Consider the following 20,173-nt stretch of genomic DNA (forward strand, 5'->3'; position numbering starts at 1 on the left):
GTTGGATTATTTTGGTTCTTTTGTTTAGCTAATGAAATGAATATCCCTCACAAACATGTCTACTCTAGGATATTTCTGTCTGACATCTCGCCATGCCACTACGCGTGCATTTGCGTGTGTGTTTATCAGAGCGAGACCGGCAGAGAAAGATAGAGGGCATGATTTTTAACAGCCATGTTTGGCATTGCCTCACACACACCCTGTGGGCCAACCTAAACCTAGCCCCACTATCTGATGCTGTCTGACTCTAGAAGCCATGCCAGCTTGGCTGTCAAGAAAGATCATATAAATGATTAATGTGCATTGAACTTTGTTGTTGGAAGTGACACCCTACCCCAAATTTTCTCTATTTGAGGAGCATGAAGGAAGTGACATGCTTTGATTTTGTAATATGATTTTGGTCACAGCATAGAATCCTTTTGCCACTGTAGTTTCACTTTCCAGTGCTATAGCCTGCTGAGTTTTGTTTGACTTGTAGGAGACCCACTATACTGCTCTGGTGCCAATGATTAGTGTTAGTGTGCTAATTCAGCTATTTGGTTTTCTGCTTTGTCTTACCACGTCTTAACAGCAAAGGCTGGTTGGAACTCTGCTTTGCTGGACTTGCATCTCCCTCTCAAATGGGGCTTTGTATTTTTCTTGATCAGCTTTATTCAATACCATAGGGTAGGGCTGGGCGGTTAATACCATTATTGATGCATGGACCATTATGGGTTTTTACTTTACCTTCTATAACAGTATTTGAATGTTTGTTAAATGTGATATGCCTTGTGTAACATCCATTTTTTTATAGTTTACACTGCTCCTTGAGTCATCCCTCTCCACTCTCTCCATGCCGCTTTCCACACAGACCTAGTCCCAACCCGTCACTCAAGGAGCGCATTTGTTGTTGCTTTACCACGAGACACTTGCGTTCAGTCTGCATGGTCAATGCAGCACATGCAACAATGTTGATGACAACAAAATGTTGTGTTCACTTTGCTTCTTAATATATATCTACAAGCGTTCTATAATTACACTATTAGTTTGTTTTTCTTACATCTGCGAACAACTAGTCTGTTTTTCCTTGGCATGTTTTAGCTAAATTGTGTTAGCCTCTAATGCTAATCACTAGTTAACTGGCTAGCTAGCTATTAAATGTACTGAGTCAAAGAAAACATTGCTAGCTATACAGCCTGATACCAGTGATGGTGTAGGCCTAAATCAGCGTGTTGTTTGTGCAACAGTATCTTTTAAATCAAAGAGGAATAGGCAAAGCATGAATATGTTGTCAACATGAAGAAACATTTAATATTGCCAAAGATTATAGGGTCTCCTAGGAAACACTGACCAACACTTTGGTTCCTACCCTGTCACAATAACTCCTCCCTGACATTTTCATTCATTGTCATATCAAACAAATGTTTATTACCATTCCATTTACTCCATTGCAGCCATTATTATGAGTCATCCTCTCCACTGTTATATTCTAAATATACAATTTGAATAAACATTCTATTTCCATGATTCCAACTGTTTTGATGTAAATCACAAGTCAAATTGCAACATTTGGTTAAAAATAAGGTCTAGATTCCCCCCCCCCCTCCATATTGTGCAGCCCTACGTGGCAGTGTGGAAATTATCTCAAATGAGGGCAGGAAATGCAGGAATTGATTAAAATGAAGGAAATTATTTTTGGTTTAATTGAACAGTATTAAACAATCAGAATGGAGAAACCCATTGAAATCACTTTGAATATATGTGTTGCCACCCTAGGGTCACATACTACTCAAAGCAAATTTCAAAAACATAAAATACTGTCATATCAAAAAAAATAACCTGAAATTATAATTTGGCCGTATCGCCCAGCCCTACCATAGTCATGGCAAGAAAATGCAGAAAATTGCGCTGGCTGGTAGGAAATGCAATCTTCTTGACGGTAGGTAGATTTTCAATGCATATAGTATTGACTTGGCTTTTGAACTGGGGCTGTGCTGATGTAGGATCTGGGAATTTTCCTCTAAGGGCTGAACATGGTGTGCTTATTGCAGAGGGAATTACAGACTTATCAAGTTAACTGAATTGCCTCCGATGCCGACTAGTGCAGGGAAAACGGCCCACCAAACCTCCTAATCTTTTCTGCGATTTTACATTAACCTTTGACTATGTTGATCCGCATCGGGGCTTATGGGCTGACTGATAGGCAACAGTCTTGTGTGTGTGTGAGCATATGTGTGCATGTGTGCATGTGTGTTTGTGTGTGTGTGTGCATGCATGTGTGCATGCATGCATGTATGTGAGAGAGTTTTGGCTTCACAGTTGTTGATACTGCAGCGCTCCTATCTATCGCCCCTGGGTTGCTCAGCTACAGGGCAACCTTGCCTTGACATTGGCTGGAGCATGGTGTTTCAGGTCCTCAATAGGAAAGTGTCACATTAAATCTACCCACCAGCAGTCCACACAGTCAACTGCAGTCCATTTTCAGCACATTTAATTATACTGCCAAAGCAACATGATGTAGGTTACAGACAGATATGTTTCAAAGATGCAGGCAATGCCCTTGTCTTGGCGTGCACCATAGACGCTGTCGCTACCCCAGTGCCCCGTTCCCCACCTCAACCTTTTGATCATTGACCAGTGAACCAGTGCTGCCCTTTGGTCACCAGACTACCAATCGGTTGCACAGCATTCACTGCAGGATCTGTGGGCCCGAGATTGACAAGCCATCTGATAAGTTAGATAGTCGTCTGTTTTTTTTAAACACCAACTCCCTTATATCCAAGGTCATGTTGGTTTGATGAGCGATAATTCTGACGTTGGTGCTGCAGTTTGGAGTAGGATTCCCTCATACTATCTGCATGCAGTTTGGACCTCTCTTGGGGATGGTGGAAAGAACTGTGGGTGTTGCACAGTTCTCAATTTGGTTGTACAGTGCATTCCGAAAGTATTCAGAACCCTTGACTTTTTCCACATTTTGTTACGTTACAGCCTTATTCTAAAATGTATTAAATCGTCCCCCCCCCCATCAATCTACACACAATACCCCATACTGACGAAGCAAAAAACGGTTTTTAGAAATGTTTTCTAATTTATGTATATTCATTTACATAAGTATTCAGACCATTTACTCAGTACTTTGTTGAAGCACCTTTAGCAGCAATTACAGCCTCTACTCTCCTTGGGTATGACGCTACAAGCTTGGAACACTTGTATTTGGGGAGTTTCTCCCATTCTTTTCTGCAGATCCTTTCAAGCTCTGTCAGTGTTGGATGGCGAGTGTTGCTGCACAGCTATTTTCAGGTCTCTCCAGAGATGTTTGATGGGGTTCAAGTCCGGGCTCTGGCTGGGCCACTCAAGGACATTCAGAGACTTGTCCCAAAGCCAATCCTTCATTGTTTTGGCTGTGTGCTTAGGGTCATTGTCCTGTTGGAAGATTAACCTTTGCCCCCAGTCTATGGTCCTGAACACTGGAGCAGGTTTTCATCAAGGATCTCTCTGTACTTTGCTCCGTTCAGCTTTCCCTCGAGCCTGACTGGTCTCCCAGTCCCTGCCACTGAAAAACCTCTCCACAGCATGATGCTGCCACCACTATTCTTCACCATAGGGATGGTGCCAGGTTTCCTCCAGACGTGATGCTTGGCATTCAGGCCAAAGCATTCAATCTTGTTTTCATCAGACCAGAGAATCTTGTTTCTCATGGTCTGAGAGTCCTTTAGGTGCTTTTTGGCAAACTCCAAGCGGGCTGTCGTGCCTTCTACTGAGGAGTGGCTTCCGTTGGCCACTCTACCATGAAGGCCTGATTGGTAGAGTTCTGCAGAGATGGTTGTCCTTCTGGAAGGTTCTCCCATCTCCACAGAGGAACTCTGGAGCTCTGTCAGCGTGACCATCGGGTTATTGGTCCCCTCCCCGACCAAGGCCCTTCTCCCCGGATTGCTCAGTTTGGCCAGGCGACCAGCTCTAGGAGTAGTGACACCTCTTTTTATCCTTTCTTCAGTTGATCCAGATGGGCCTGTGTCTGTGCGACATGGATCACTTTGTATGTCTGTGTTTTGATTGCTTTTTCTCCTACACTTTTTTTGTTTGGATTTTTCACAATGCTTTCTTTGCCACTATTAGTATTCTACTGAGCAGCTCAAGGACACCTATATAAGTCACTTGATTAATTAAATAACCTCCCCACCTGTGCAGGGATTCTTCTGATGTAACCCTTGGATGTTTAAGTCCAAACTGTAAAAATCCCAGAAAAAATTTGGGATGGAAAAACACTTTGTGTAAATTTAAATGACTAAAAGCACATATAAAGGTTGTGAAATTATATTATAAAAAAAAAGATATATATACATACATACACATACATACTACCGTTCAAAAGTTTGGGATCACTTAGAAATGTCCTTGTTTTTGAAAGAAAAACAATTTTTTTGGGGTCCATTTAAAATATCAAATTGATCAGAAGTACAGTGTAGACATTGTTAATGTTGTAAATGACTATTGTAGCTGGAAACGGCAGATTTTAATTTTTTTAATGGAATATCTACATAGGCCCATTATCAGCAACCATCACTCACTCCTGTGTTCCAATGGCACGTTGTGTTAGCTAGTCCAAGTTTATCATTTTAAAAGGTTAAAATGTTGCCTTTTGCAATTATGTTAGCACAGATGAAAACTGTTGTTCTGATTTAAAGAAGCAATAAAACTGTCCTTCATAAGACTAGTTGAGTGTCTGGAGCATCAGCATTTGTGGGTTTGATTACAGGCTCAAAATGGCCAGAAACAAATAACTTTCTTCTGAAACTCGTCAGTCTATTCTTGTTCTGAGAAGGCTGAAGGCTATTCCATGCGAGAAATTGCCAAGAAACTGAAGATTGCGTACAACGCGGTGTACTACTCCCTTCACAGAACAGTGCAAACTGGCTCTAACCAGAATAGAAAGAGGAGTGGGAGGCCCCGGTTAAGTTTAAGCACAAGAACACAGCATTAGCCATAGCATAATGCATACAATTGCAGGAAATTATCTTTAGAAACGGCAACATTTTCTCTCTGGTCCATGGCTAAATGTGTAGAATTGCAGGAGATGTATGTTAAAACTGCAAAATTGTATCCTGGCTCCATGGAAAAATTTATTGAACTGCAAGAAATTGTCTTAAATGCTAAAATTGCTAAATAAAATAAAAGATGGGGGTCCTCTATCGTTTTCTCAAATTCAACCGTGCCGACAACGCCCATAACATTTTTTTGCATGTAAAATAATCTTTATGAAAATATTTTTTTCTTATTTTATAAACATAATAGATATGATTACAAATCTTTTTTCAAATCAATAAATGGTTTTATTATTAGACTACATGATTTACATATTTAAGTGTCCATGGAAGTATTTGTAGGTCAACAAGTTTTTTTGGAGTCCAGCATTCAAATATTTTTTTTCCCTGTTTGATTCGTTTAAAAATAATGTTTAAGTGGACAAAAAGTTGTTTTATAGTCATAATACATTTTGTCTTCCAAATCTTATTGTTCACAATTGTTTATTATTGTCCACCATATATCTTTAGTATTGTCATCCATGTGAGTATCAAAAACACAGTGAGACTGTCTTGCAATTTATACATACATCATTTACCATATTTCTTTAGTTCAGTAGCAGTTCAATAAAAGGTGTTATAAACTCCCTTCATCACTACAATTTGGCATTGCCACGTCCCCTGCCACGCCAACCACCTAAGGCCCTTCTTGATCCTGAAAAACCACTCCTGTTCCATTAGTCAGCCCCACTTGATGCTGTTCACCTTAACTAGTAGGGTTGTGACTCGCAATGTTTTTTCCATGGCAAAAATGAAAACACGAAGCAGGCCACCTATTTGGTCATTTAAAAACCTGCTGTATGTAAAATATTGTGTGCTGTAGCTTGGAAAATAACTAAACGTGACTCTGAATGACAACATATTAATGTTTCCTTCCAACATTAGGGCTGTTTTTCTAAATAAGGTAAATCCAGTTTGTTTTGTTTCCTTGCCATGATACTAATGAGGATCGCGTTACTGGTAGGGTCTCGGCCCTAATATTTAGGCCATATCAGATTTGATTTGTCACATGCACCGAATACAACAAGTGTAGACCTTAGAGTGAAATGCTTACTTACGAGCCCTTAACCAACAATGCAGAGTAAAGAAAAAGTTTGAAACATGTCCTAAATAAACAAAAGGAAAAATGGTAAAACAGTTCAAATAATAATCACGAGGCTATATAAAAGGGGTACCGAGTCAATGTGCAGGGGTACGGGGTAATTGACGTAATATGTACATGTAGGTAGAGGTAAAGTGATAATAAACAGTGAGTAGCAGCAGCGAATGGCAAGAAAAAGTATGTGAACCATGACGCTCCGGTCATCAAAAAATCTTCATCTAAGTCACAACAATAGACATAGTGTGCTTAAACTAATAACACACAAATGATTGTATTTTTCTTGTCTATATTGAATACATCATTTAAAAATGCATAGTGTATGTTGGGAAAAGTATGTGAACCCCTAGGCTAATGACTTCTCCACAGCTAATTGGTGTCAGGAGTCAGCTGACCTGGAGTCCAATCAATGAGACAAGATTGTAGATGTTGGTTTGAGCTGCCTTGCCCTATAGAAACACTCACAAAATTTGAGTTTGCTATTCACAAGAAGCATTGCCTGATGTGAACCATGCCTCGAACTAAAGAGATCTCAGAAGACCTACGTATAAGAATTGTTGACTTGCATAAAGCTGGAAATGGTTACAGAAGTATCTCTAAAAGCCTTGATGTCAGTCCACAGTAAGACAAATTGTCTATAAATGGAGAAAGTTCAGCACTGTTGCTACTCTCCCTAGGAGTGGCCGTCCTGCAAAGATGACTGCAAGAGCACAGCGCAGAATGCTCAGTGAGGTTAAGAAGAATCCTAGAGTGTCAGCTAAAGACTTACAGAAATCTCTGGAACATGCTAACATCTCTGTTGACGAATCTACGATAGGTAAAACAAGAATAGTGTTCATGGGAAGACGCCACGGAAGAAGCCACTGCTGTCCAAAAAAAACATTGCTGCACGTCTGAAGTTTGCAAAAGTATAACTTGATGTTCCACAGCCTACTGGCAAAATATTATATGGACAGATGAAACTACAGTTGAGTTGTTTGGAAGGAACACACAATACTATGTGTGGAGGAAAAAAAGACACAGCACCCCAACATCAAAACCATCCCAACTGTAAAGTATGGTGGAGGGAGCATCATGGTTTGGGCTGCTTTGCTGCCTCAGGGCCTGGACAGCTTGTTATCATTGGCGGCAAAATTAATTCCCAAGTTTATCAAGACATTTTGCAGGAGAATGTAAGGCTATCTGTTCGCCAATTGAAGCTCAACAGAAGTTGAGCGATAAAATAGGACAATGACCTAAAACACAGAAGTAAGTCAACAGAATGGCTTCAACAGCAGAAAATACCCTTTCTGGAATGGCCCAGTCAGAGTCCTGACCTCAACTCCATTTGAGATGCTGTGGCATGACCTCAAGAGAGCAGTTCACACCAGACATCCCAAGAATATTGCTGAACTGAAACGGTTTGGTAAAGATGAATGGTCCACAATTCCTCCTGACCGTTGTACCGGTCTGATCCGCAACTACAGAAAACCTTTGGTTGAGGTTATTGCTGCCAAAGGAGGGTCAACCAGTTATTAAATCCAAGGGTTCACATACTTTTCCCACCCTGCACTGTGAATGTTTACACGGTGTGTTCAATAAAGACATGAAAACGTATAATTGTTTGTGTATTATTAGTTTAAGCAGACTGTGTTTGTCTATTGTTCCGTCCTAGATGAAGATCAGATCAAATGTTATGACCAATTTATGCAGAAATCCAGGTATTTCCAAAGGGTTCACATACTTCTTCTTGCCACTGTATGTGTGTGGAGTCAATATGTGTGTTTGTTTCCAGTGTCGTGTATGTGGTCAGTCCAGTGAGTGTACATGGAGCCTGTGCAAGAGAGTCAGTGCAAAAACCTATAATAGATGAGAATAAAATAAGGGTGCCACTGCAAATAGTCCAGTTAGCCATTTGAATAACTGTTCAGCAGTCTTATGTCTTTTGGGGTAGAAGCTGTTAAGGAGCCTTTTGGTCCAAGGCTTGGCGCTCCGGTACCGCTTGCCGTGCGGTAGCAGATAGAACCGTCTCTGCTTTGGGTGGCTGGAGTCTTTGACAATTTTTAGGCCCTAGCCCTACTAGGGTGACAGTCCCTCTACTTGTCATAGCCACTTTTGTCCTCCAGTGTGTCACTGCTTTGGACGTCAGCAATACAGGCAAGAATGTGATAACGGTAGTGGCACAGGACTTTCACACCGGAGTGGGTGTCTAGGCGTGGCTAGTGAGGGTGAAGTGGGGGGGGGGGCTATTATTACCCCTCACACTGTCCTGTCACCCCATGCCCCAATTAAGACGGAGAGAGAACAAAAACACATCGACTTCCAGTTCCACACACATTTTGGTCAGCATCGTAATTCCCTCATACACTTAATGGTGGAAGAATTAGCCCAAAGAGTAATGCCCAGGGTTTATTATTGCTTTGTCTGGTTGGTTGTTGTGTGTCAGGGATATATTCAACCTCCCCTGGAGTTAACATGGTCAGCTCAGACTCAGAGAAAACAGCCATAAGCCTGGCTTAGTGTACTCAGGGCTTAGTGGACACACATCTGCTATGGCGGGCCCAATGAGAGGGCCCTGACCACATGTCACCCTAAAGCGTTAGTTACTAATCATTTATGCATACATACAGTGCCTTCAGAAAGTATTCACACCCCCTGACTTTTTCCACATTTTGTTGTGTTACCAGCTACCAGATGTTTGGGTCACTGGCCTACACACAATACAATGTCAGTGGAATGATGTTTATTGACATTTTTACAAAAATGAAAAGCTGAAATGTCTCGCGTCAATAAGTATTCAACCCCTTAGTTATGGCAATCCTAAATAAGTTCACGAGTAAAACTTCGCTCAACAAGTTCCATAAGTTACATGGACTCACTCAGCAATAATAGTGTTTATCCTCATTTCTGTACCCCACACATACAATTATCTGTAAGGTCCACAAAGACCAAGGAGGTTTTCCAATAACTCACAAAGAAGGGGACCTATTGGTAGATGTGTAAAAATAGATTGAATAAAGCAATTGTACTCTCAAGGTTGTGCAAAACTACTATGGTGCTCTGCTCCACCTCGTACCTATGACTGCAGCACAGCCGTGCTAAAAAGGTCGTTTTGCACAACCTCGAGTGTACAATGGCTTTTCTACAATGGGTTACGAATTAAATCAACGTTATTTTTGATAAATGTATTCATATGCTGCTATTTCATCCATCAATGAAAATATAGGCCTAGTCCCAACACATCTGTTGTTTCTAGCCAAGCCAGCTGGCCGTTCATTCTATCAGTTATGTTGACAGACACAATCGTGAAGTATTTTTGTTCTATATCTATGGACGCAACCCAGTCGTTCGTTCTAAATGTTCTATTTCCATACTGGCTGGCAACACTCTTATCCCTTGCTTGCTAGCTAGCCAACTACGGCTAACACAGTCACGTCGAACTGTGCAGCAAGAACAACACAAAATGACTCAAACCAATGGAAACTGTGTTGAAATGATAGTGGATCTACATTCATACAGTTTCTTGACTGGGTCCAGCTCGCAAAAAATCATCCAAATGAAAGCTAGACAGTCAGGGAGCATTGACAATTTACAAACAAGATGGATAGAGGACACTATTTTCACACTCACTGTTCTCACCCTTTCCCTTTGGCCTCTATATTAGTTTGAGCAGTGGAAATGTGCAGAGGCAGTGTAACTGAGACAATCCATGTTGTCCTATGAGCAGGCAGAATGTTATTCTGCACCATTGTCCTGAGCTGTGAGTGACACTGCCGTGGTGTTGCACGGTATGCTGGTAGCACGGTAACATCACGGTACCAAAACATCATGATACTTATGATACCAACATTTTAGAATGCCTTGGCACTGTTTCGTTTGATACCACCAACTTTTTCAGCTCTATAAATCTAAGGAACCTGCTTGCGGCTTTTCTAAAATGTTTCTAAATTCTGTTAAGTTTAAGCAACAGCCACTAGTCTCTTGTATGCACAGGTCCAGTAATATCCACTTGACTTTCCTGCTCTTATCACGTGACAGCTGTAATCAGCCAGCAGTATCCCCTACCAACCCCCAATCACCTGCTTTTTTCCGCCCGCTGTCAGTTTTTTAAAATCGAATTTAGCTGTGATGTCGAGCAGAGATGCAGACCCTGATGAGTCTTCTGTTATTAGATTTGTACATTTGTTAAATTGGAGCAGTCCGTAAAGCGAGCAATGTTGATACGTTGTATAATTTAATCTGTTATAACCAAGAGCACAGAACAGTCTTGGGTAGACTTTGCAAGTTCTGTCATGCAGTCTCTGAGTGCCAGATAAGGAAAATGGAACACCTGCTTCGTGACAGGCAAGCTTGCATCTTTACAGTAAAGAAAATGGCTTGTCTGTGGCCTAAATGGTTAAAAAAAAATATGACCCAAATTTCCGATAATTTTTTTTCTTATTATTGGGATTCGCACGCTTTTTATATAATGTCACAAGCGGGCCGTTTTAAACTAATCCCGGGTCACTAATTATTGGTTGTTCAGTCGTGTTACCTTGATAGCTAACAAGCTGGTAACTTGACAGTAGGTTTATGCAATTTTGATTGGCACAGCAAGAAAGGAAAAGGGTCTGCTACTCATGAGATGTGCTTCAATGGTAGCATTCATATAGGCCTAATGTAAGCCGAAACTATATTTAAAAAATCCTATTTCTTTCTGGTGCTCCATAATAAATTGTTTGGTGTTTGTGCGAGAGAGGTGTGTGTGAGGGAGACAGTGAGGAAGGGAGGGAGAGTTTGTGTGTTAACTAAAGAGTATTTCATGCAGTGTTTTCCCTTTACTGGCACAATGTTAATGCAGATCATTATGCATGTATATTCCTTCCTCCCATTCCTCCAGCCAAAACACAGGTAGGCCTTTGCAAATATGTGCAAATCAGCCATTCTATGCAGAATTCTATTGTACACTGAACAGTGAAGTGAAATTCAATGTGTTCACATTTCAGTGACAGATTTTTGGAGAATGTTTAGAAAACGTGAACAAGCGTCCAGGGGACAAGACAAACAGGATGCTTGGGGACAGAATTACTTTCCCTACCGTGGTATCGCGATACTAGGCCTGGTATCGTATGGTTTGTAAAATGTGGGTATCGTGACAACACTACACTGCAGTATACAGGGCCAAACAATACCCGCTTCCTGTGTTGGGCCTCTTAAAAAGAGGGAAGTGGTGCATGAAATAGCGGGACACTTCGAGTCCCACAGTGGGGCTGAGGGAGATAAGTTTTATACTGCAGGCCATAAAACTACTGAGCGAGGAGAACACTGGAGAGGAAGTTGGTGTCTGAGCCTTAAATTCTGAGGAGAAGTAGGACTCAGTCATGACCAAAGTAATGACTCGCCACTTCTTCCATCAAATCACATTTTATTGGTCACATACACATGGTTAGCAGATGTTATTGTGAGTGTAGCGAAATGCTTGTGCTTCTAATTCCGACAGTGCCGCAATGTCTAACAAGTAATCTAACAATTCCACAACAGCTACCTAATATACACAAATCTAAGTAAAGGAATAATATATACAGTGGGGAGAACAAGTATTTGATACACTGCCGATTTTGCAGGTTTTCCTACTTACAAAGCATGTAGAGGTCTGTAATTTCTATCATGGGTACACTTCAACTATGAGAGACGGAATCTAAAACAAAAATCCAGAAAATCACATTGTATGATTTTTCAGCAATTAATTTGCATTTTATTGCATGACATAAGTATTTGATACATCAGAAAAGCAGATCTTAATATTTGGTACAGAAACCTTTGTTTGCAATTACAGAGATCATACGTTTCCTGTAGTTCTTGACCAGGTTTGCACACACTGCAGCAGGGATTTTGGCCCACTCCTCCATACAGACCTTCTCCAGATCCTTCAGGTTTCGGGGCTGTCGCTGGGCAATACGGACTTTCAGCTCCCTCCAAAGATTTTCTATTGGGTTCAGGTCTGGAGACTGGCTAGGCCACTCCAGGACCTTGAGATGCTTCTTACGGCGCCACTCCTTAGTTGCCCTGGCTGTGTGTTTCGGGTCGTTGTCATGCTGGAAGACCCAGCCACGACCCATCTTCAATGCTCTTACTGAGGGAAGGAGGTTGTTGGCCAAGATCTCGCGATACATGGCCCCATCCATCCTCCCCTCAATACGGTGCAGTCATCCTGTACCCTTTTCAGAAAAGCATCCCCAAAGAATGATGTTTCCACCTCCATGCTTCACGGTTGGGATGGTGTTCTTGGGGTTGTACTCATCCTTCTTCTTCCTCCAAACACGGCGAGTGGAGTTTAGACCAAAAAGCTATATTTTTGTCTCATCAGACCACATGACCTTCTCCCATTCCTCCTCTGGATCATCCAGATGGTCATTGGCAAACTTCAGACGGGCCTGGACATGCGCTGGCTTGAGCAGGTGGACCTTGCGTGCGCTGCAGGATTTTAATCCATGACGGTGTAGTGTGTTACTAATGGTTTTCTTTGAGACTGTGGTCCCAGCTCTCTTCAGGTCATTGACCAGGTCCTGCCGTGTAGTTCTGGGCTGATAACTCAACTTCCTCATGATCATTGATGCCCCACGAGGTGAGATCTTGCATGGAGCCCCAGACCGAGGGTGATTGACCGTCATCTTGAACTTCTTCCATTTTCTAATAATTGCGCCAACAGTTGTTGCCTTCTCACCAAGCTGCTTGCCTATTGTCCTGTAGCCCATCCCAGCCTGTTGCATGTCTACAATTTTATCCCTGATGTCCTTATACAGCTCTCTGGTCTTGGCCATTGTGGAGAGGTTGGAGTCTGTTTGATTGAGTGTGTGGACAGGTGTCTTTTATACAGGTAACGAGTTCAAACAGGTGCAGTTAATACAGGTAATGAGTGGAGAACAGGAGGGCTTCTTAAAGAAAAACTAACAGGTCTGTGAGAGCCGGAATTCTTACTGGTTGGTAGGTGATCAAATACTTATGTCATGCAATAAAATGCAAATTAATTACTTAAAAATCATACAATGTGATTTTCTGGATTTTTGTTTTAGATTCCGTCTCTCACTGTTGAAGTGTACCTATGATAAAAAATTACAGACCTCTACATGCTTTGTAAGTAGGAAAACCTGCAAAATCGGCAGTGTATCAAATACTTGTTCTCCCCACTGTACATATAAATATATGGATGAGCAATGACGGAGCGGCATAGGCAAGATGCAATAGATGCTATAAAATACAGTATATATAGTGGCTTGCGAAAGTATTCACCCCTTTGGCATTTTTCCTGTTTTGATGCCTTACAACCTGGAATTAAAATAGATTTTTGGGGGGGTTTGTATCATTTGATTTACACAACATGCCTACCACTTTGAAGATGCTAAATATTTTTTATTGTGAAAAAAAAATGAAATATTACAAACCTGAACTTCAGTGTGCATAACTATTCACCCCCCCAAAGTCAATACTTTGTAGAGCCACCTTTTGCAGCAATTACAGCTGCAAGTCTCTTGGGGTATGTCTCTATAAGCTTGGCACATCTAGCCACTGGGATTTCTGCCCATCCTTCAAGGCAAAACTGCTCCAGCTCCTTCAAGTTGGATGGGTTCCGCTGGTGTACAGCAATCTTTAAGTCATACCACAGATTCTCAATTGGATTGAGGTCTGGGCTTTGACTAGGCCATTTCAAGACATTTAAATGTTTCCCCTTAAACCACTCAAGTGTTGCTTTAGCAGTATGCTTAGGGTCATTGTCCTGCTGGAAGGTGAACCTCCGTCCCAGTCTCAAATCTATGGAAGACTGAAACAGGTTTCCCTCAAGAATTTCCCTGTATTTAGCGCCATCATCAGTCCTTCAATTCTGACCAGTTTCCCAGTCCCTGCTGATGAAAAATATCCCCACAGTATGATGCTGCCCCCACCCTGCTTCACTGTGGATGGTGTTCTCGGGGTGATGAGAGGTGTTGGGTTTGCGTCAGACATAGCGTTTTTTTCTTGATGGCCGAAAAGCTCAAAAGTCTCATCTTAGCAGAGTACCTTCTTCCATTTTTGGGGGGAGTCTCCCACATACCTTTTGACAAACACCAAATGTGTTTGCTTATTTTTTTTCTTTAAGCAATGGCCTTTTTCTGGCCACTCTTCCGTAAAGCCCTGCTCTGTGGAGTGTACGGCTTAAAGTTGTCCTATGGACAGATATTCCAGTCTCTGCTGGAGCTTTGCAGCTCCTTCAGGGTTATCTTTGGTCTCTTTGTTGCCTCTGATTAATGCCCTCCTTGCCTGGTCCCTGAGTTTGTGGGTGGATCTCTCTTGGCAGGTTTGTTGTGGTGCCATATTCTTAAAACAATTTAACAATGGATTTAATGGTGCTCTGTGGGATATTCAAAGTTATAGAGATGTATGTATATGTATGTTTCCAAGTGTCACATGATCTGTCAGACAGATCATGTGACACTTGGATTGCACACAGGTGGACTTTATTTAACTAATTATGTGACTTCTGAAGGTAATTTGTTGTTTCCTGAAGCCCACGATCATCTCCTTTGTTTTGTTGATGTTGAGTGCGAGATGTTTCCTAGCACCACACTCCCAGGGCCCTCACCTCCTCACTATAGGCTGTCTCGTCGTTGTTGGTAATCAAGCCTACTACTGTGTCATCTGCAAACTTGATGATTGAGTTGGAGGCGTGCATGACCATGTAGCCATGGGTGAACAGGAAGTACAGGAGGGGGCTGAGCATGCACCCTTGTGGGGCCCCAGTGTTGATGATCAGTGAAGTGGAGATGTTTCCTACCTTCACCACCTGGGGTACCCAGGCAGTCCAGGACCCAATTGCACAGGGCGAGTTTGAGACCCAGGGCCTCAAACTTATTGATGAGCTTGGAGGGTACTATGGTGTTGAATGTAGTCAATGAACAGCATTCTTATATAGGTATTCCTCTTGTCCAGGTGGGGTCGGTGTCCGTGACGTGGCTGGTTTTCTTTTTGTAGTCCGTAATTGTCTGTAGACCCTGCTACATACGTCTCGTGTCTGAGCCGTTGAATTGCAACTCCACTTTGTCTCTATACTTACATTTCCCTTGTTTTATTACCTTGCGGCGGGAATAACTACACTGTTTGTATTCGGCCATATTCCCAGTCAACTTTCCATGGTTAAATGCAGTGGTTCGCTCTTTCAGTTTTGTGCGAATGCTGCCATCTATCCACAGTTTCTGGTTAGGGTAGGAATTAATAGTCACAGTAGGTACAACATCTCCTATGCACTTACTTATAAACTCACTCACCGAATCAGTGTATAAATCAATATTATTCTCTGAGGCTACCCGGAACATGTCCGGGTGATCAAAACAATCTTGAAGTGTGGATTCCGATTGGTCAGACCAGCGGTAAATAGACCTTGTCACAGGTACATCCTGTTTGAGTTTCTGCCTATAGGAAGGGAGGAGCAAAATGGATTCGTGGTCAGATTTGCCAAAGGGAGGGCGGGGGAGGGCCTTGTTTGCATCACGGAAGTTAGAGTAGCGGTGATCCAGAGTTCTGCCAGGGCAAGCACTACAATCAATATGCTGATAGAATTTAGGTAGCTTTGTTCTCAAATTTACTTTGTTAAAATCCCCATCTACAATAAATGCAGCCTCAGGATATATGGTTTCCAGTTTGCATAAAGTCCAATGAAGTTCTTTGAGGGGGGGGATATACATTTACATTTACATTTAAGTCATTTAGCAGACGCTCTTATCCAGAGCGACTTACAAATTGGAAAGTTCATACATATTCAATATACACTGCTGTGACTAACCGACGATAATTGTCTTGGGAGATGATACGGTCTGCATTTGAATGTGAGGAATTCTAGGTCAGGTGAACAAAAGGACTTGAGTGCCTGTATGTTGTTACAATTACACCATGAGTCGGTCATCATGAAACATACACTCCCGCCCTTCTTCTTCCTGGAGAGATGTTTATTTCTGTAGGCACGACGCACAAAGGATCCCGGTGGCTGTACCGACATATCCCGGGAGTTCTATGTTTCCGTGAAACAGAGTATGTTACAATCCCTAATGTCTCTCTGGAAAGCAACCCTTGCCCTAATTTCGTCTACCTTGTTATCTAGACTGGACGTTAGCGAGTAATATACTCGGAAGCGGTGGGTGGTGTGCGCGCCTCCGAAGTCTGACCTGAAGGCCGCTCCGTCTACCTCTTCTGCAGCGACCTTGTTTTGGGTCAGCCTCTGGAATCAGTTCAGATGCCCTGGGTGGTTCGGACAAAGGATCCGCTTCGGGAAAGTTGTATTCCTGGTCGTAGTGTTGGTAAGTTGACGTCACTCTGATATCCAATAGTTCTTCCCGGCTGTATGTGCTAACACTAGTTAGTGTTACTGCACTAGTTAGTGTTACTGTAATTGTATTTCATCTGTAAAAACAATACCGAATCCAACTCCATGTGATGTCCTTCAAAAATACATTATTTTGGCCTGGCCTTGTCTTCTGCGGAAGAGGCTAAAAATCCGGTTGATTTAAGAACAATTCTCCCCTTCACCTGTGTGCCAGGTGTGTCTGTCAGTCTGTTTGCTGTCTGTCACAGGAGTTCAACTTCTGACACTGCATTGGGCTATGCCCTCCCTCAGACTGCATACCTCTGCTATGACATCATGTGCGGTGGTGCACTAGCCCCAGCCCTAGCCTGTCAGTCTTATATGGGGCGTTCCACCACAACAGGAGTTTGCCAAGTGACCAGATTATGTAGATAAATCCACCTTGCAGCCTAGCCTATGTTTCTCTCTCTGAACTGTCCTGTTCAAGACCCTGGGTCACAGGGAAACACTCATCACCACCAAAGACGATCAGAAAAGTTACAGGGAGAAACGAGGTCAGAGGGACAAAACAGCTTTGCCCCGCCCTCATTTGCTTGGTATGTGTGAGGCGTGCGTGTCTGTGAGTCAGTAAGTGCGAGGCTAGCTCAGAGTGTGTGACGAGGCTCTTGTGTGCCTCTCAAGGGAGATGTGATGTGAATGAAGTGTAGGATGGTGAATCACTGTGGAACAGCATGGTAATCTGCTTTGCTTTTTCTCTGCTCTTTCTGCCTGGAGGACAGAGAGAAAAGCTGGCAGCAGCGTCAGTGCACTGCTGGCCTGGCTTTGCTCTTACGAAACAGAACCTCTCAAAGCTCCGGAAACAGTCACTCCTCCCGTAATTAATGCACACAAACAAGCTTCTTTTCTTTTTTTTTAACCAAACAGAGACTGCCTAGTATGTAAATGTCATAGGAAATTACTTATTTTTTTATGAACAGAGAGAAGAATACAGTGCCTGTGTCTTCTTGTCATTGAAATGTTTCAGCCTGCTTGGGGCTCCCACTGTGAGGGCTGTACGGGAGGGGTGGTCTGGCTCTGATTAAAATACCTTGGGGGGGGGTTGTTTGTGTCTGTGTGCTGCTCCCTTCCCCCATGTCTTTGTTTCACCATGACGTTTACACAGCTGGGAGATAACATTGCCTCTCCTCCGTTCCCTCTCCCGCTATCTGCCCCCCCCCCCCGTCTTTGTATCTAAGGCACTGCATCTCAGTGCTAGAGGCGTCACTACATACCCTGGTTCGATTCCAGGCTGTATCACAACCGGACATGATTGGGAGTCCCATAGGGCGGCGCACAATTGGCCCAGCGTCGTTAGGCCGTCATTGTAAATAAGAATTTGTTCTTAACTGTCTTGCCTAGTTAAATAAATAAAATCTGATTCATTCACTTTATAAAAACATGAAGAGGGCCCCTCCGTCCCCCTTCCTCCCCTCTTGTGACACCCACCCCAGGATGTAGCTAGGCCATTTTAAGGCCAGAGTTCTGCCTAATCAAAATCAAATCAAGTGTTATTTGTCACATGCTTCGTTAACGACGGGTGTACACTAACAGGAAATGCTTACATGCGGGCCCTTCCCAACAATGCAGTGAGATTTTTTTACATTTTTTATAATAGAAACATATAAAAACAATAACACAAGTAATGATAACTTGGCTATATTGACGGGGTACCAGTACCGAGTCAATGTGCATGGGTACAAGGTAAATTAGGTATATATCTAGATGTAGGGATAAAGTGACTAGGCAACAGGATAGATAATTAACAGTAACAGCAGCGCTTGTGATGAGTCAAAAGAGTTACTGCAAAAAGTGTCAATGCAGATATTCAGGGTAACTATTGATTAACTGTTTAACTATTTAGCAGTATTATGGCTCGGGGGTAGAAGCTGTTCAGGGTCCTATTGGTTCCAGACTTGGACCAAAAAGCTACTTAACTGCTTCTACCCCCAAGCCATAAGACTGCTGAACAATTAATCAAATGGCCACCCGGACTATTTACATTGACATCCGCCCCCATCTTTGTTTTTACACTGCTGCTACTTGCTGTTTATTGTCTATGCATAGTCACTTTACAAATTACCTCGACTAAGCTGTGTATAGCCTCGTTATTGTTATGTATTTTTTCTTTTTAACTTTAGTTTTTGTAAATATTTTGGGCTGTATTGTTGGTTAAGGGCTTGTAAGTAAGCATTTCACGGTAAGGTCTACACCTTAATTTGAGTTATTTAGCAGACACTCTTATCCATAGTGACTTACAGGAGCAATTAGGTTTAAATGCCTTGCTCAAGGGCACATCGACAGATTTTTCACCTAGTCGCTCTTAACTGCTCGGCTAGCTGCTGCCCTGTATCATCGTCGTCGGTGATCTGGCCTACAACCGTGTCCTCGGCAAACTTAATGATGGTGTTGGGGATGTGTGTGTGTGTGTCCAGGGTCCAGTTCAGAGGGAGGTGTTTAATCCCAGAGTCCATAGCTTCGTGATGAGCTTGGAGGGCTCTGTTGTTGAACGCGGAGCTGTAGACAATGAACAGCATTCTCATGTAGGTGTTCCTTTTGTCCAGATGGGAAATGGCAGTGTGGAATGCAATAGCAATTGTGTCATCTGTAGAGCTGTTGGGTGGTATGCAAATTAGTTGGTCCACGGTGTCTGAGTTGATGGTGTTGTGAGCCATGACCAGCCTTTCAAATAATTTCATGGCTACAGACGTGAGTGCTAAGGGGTGCTAGTCATTTAGACAGGTTACCTTGGCGTTCTTGGGTCTGCTTGAAACATTACAGACTGGGTCAGGTAGAGGTTGAAAATGCTCTGAGTATGCATCCTGGTAATCAGTCTGTCCCTGCGGCCTTGTGAATGTTTACCTGTTTAAAGTCTTACTCACATCGGCTACAGAGAGCGTGATCACATAGTCGTCCAGTACAGCTGGTGCTCTCATGCAGGGTTCAGTGTTGCTAACCAGATGACAATCCACCCATACATAATGGTTGCATCTCAAATGGCACCTTATTCCCTTTATAATGCCCTACCTTTGACCAGTAAGCAATGCACTATAAAGGGAATAGGGTGCCTTTTGGGATGCACCCCACGACAACCATTTGTCTGTCAGTGCAACACCACTGACCGACGCACTGTACTTTACAGTCAAGTGATGCATTTAGGCCTATCTGCCTATTACCAAACAGGTCATTACAAGTCTCTATTGCAAAATGTTAACCTGTCTGTTAACAACTTGCTGCCTGGAAAAAAGGCATAGAAAAAAAGGCATAGAACATGAAGCTGCTTTGATTTACTTTGAGGGGAGCTTTTGGGAGATGGAGGAGAAGAGAGAGGAGAGGATATAGACACAGTTGTGGACCTGTTGACTGTTCCGGACCTTCCTGTCTTTCAGGTGTTTGCAGCGAGGCTGCAGTTGACTGACCGACTGAACAATGGCTCAGTTTCCCACGCCCTTCGGAGGTGAGTGCCACCCAACCAGATTGACAACCGTATGTGTGTGTCACAAGCGTGCATATGTGTCAGAGAAATGTCTGTGCGTGCGGCTGCGTGCCTGCGTGCAGGTGTGTGTGTCCTGATCTCCCTCTACACATGGGTTAGTGAGAGTTATACTGTAACTTCAGCACAAAGGAAGGGCCACTATCAAGTTATTACTCCCAGGAGGTGGAAGCCTGCCTGCTGGACTGCATAGCCCA

At 42.8% G+C, this 20,173-nt stretch overlaps 1 protein-coding gene across 6 annotated transcripts in view; it reads left to right on the plus strand.

The window, feature by feature from the left end:
- itsn1 (intersectin 1 (SH3 domain protein)) overlaps positions 1-20,173 on the plus strand; it is a 65,656-nt gene that overhangs the window by 1,497 nt on the left and 43,986 nt on the right. For 5 of the 6 annotated variants that reach the window (XM_071387352.1, XM_071387354.1, XM_071387356.1 and 2 more), the window contains exons 2-3: positions 16,247-16,442; positions 19,873-19,940. In XM_071387352.1, coding sequence (XP_071243453.1) covers positions 19,913-19,940 — 28 coding nt within the window. In that variant the 5' untranslated portion in view covers positions 16,247-16,442; positions 19,873-19,912. The remainder of the gene's footprint in view (positions 1-16,246; positions 16,443-19,872; positions 19,941-20,173) is intronic. The other variant, XM_071387353.1, reaches the window with a different exon arrangement.

The sequence above is a fragment of the Salvelinus alpinus genome, chromosome 38 (genome assembly GCF_045679555.1).
Source record: "Salvelinus alpinus chromosome 38, SLU_Salpinus.1, whole genome shotgun sequence".
Lineage (NCBI taxonomy): Eukaryota > Metazoa > Chordata > Actinopteri > Salmoniformes > Salmonidae > Salvelinus > Salvelinus alpinus.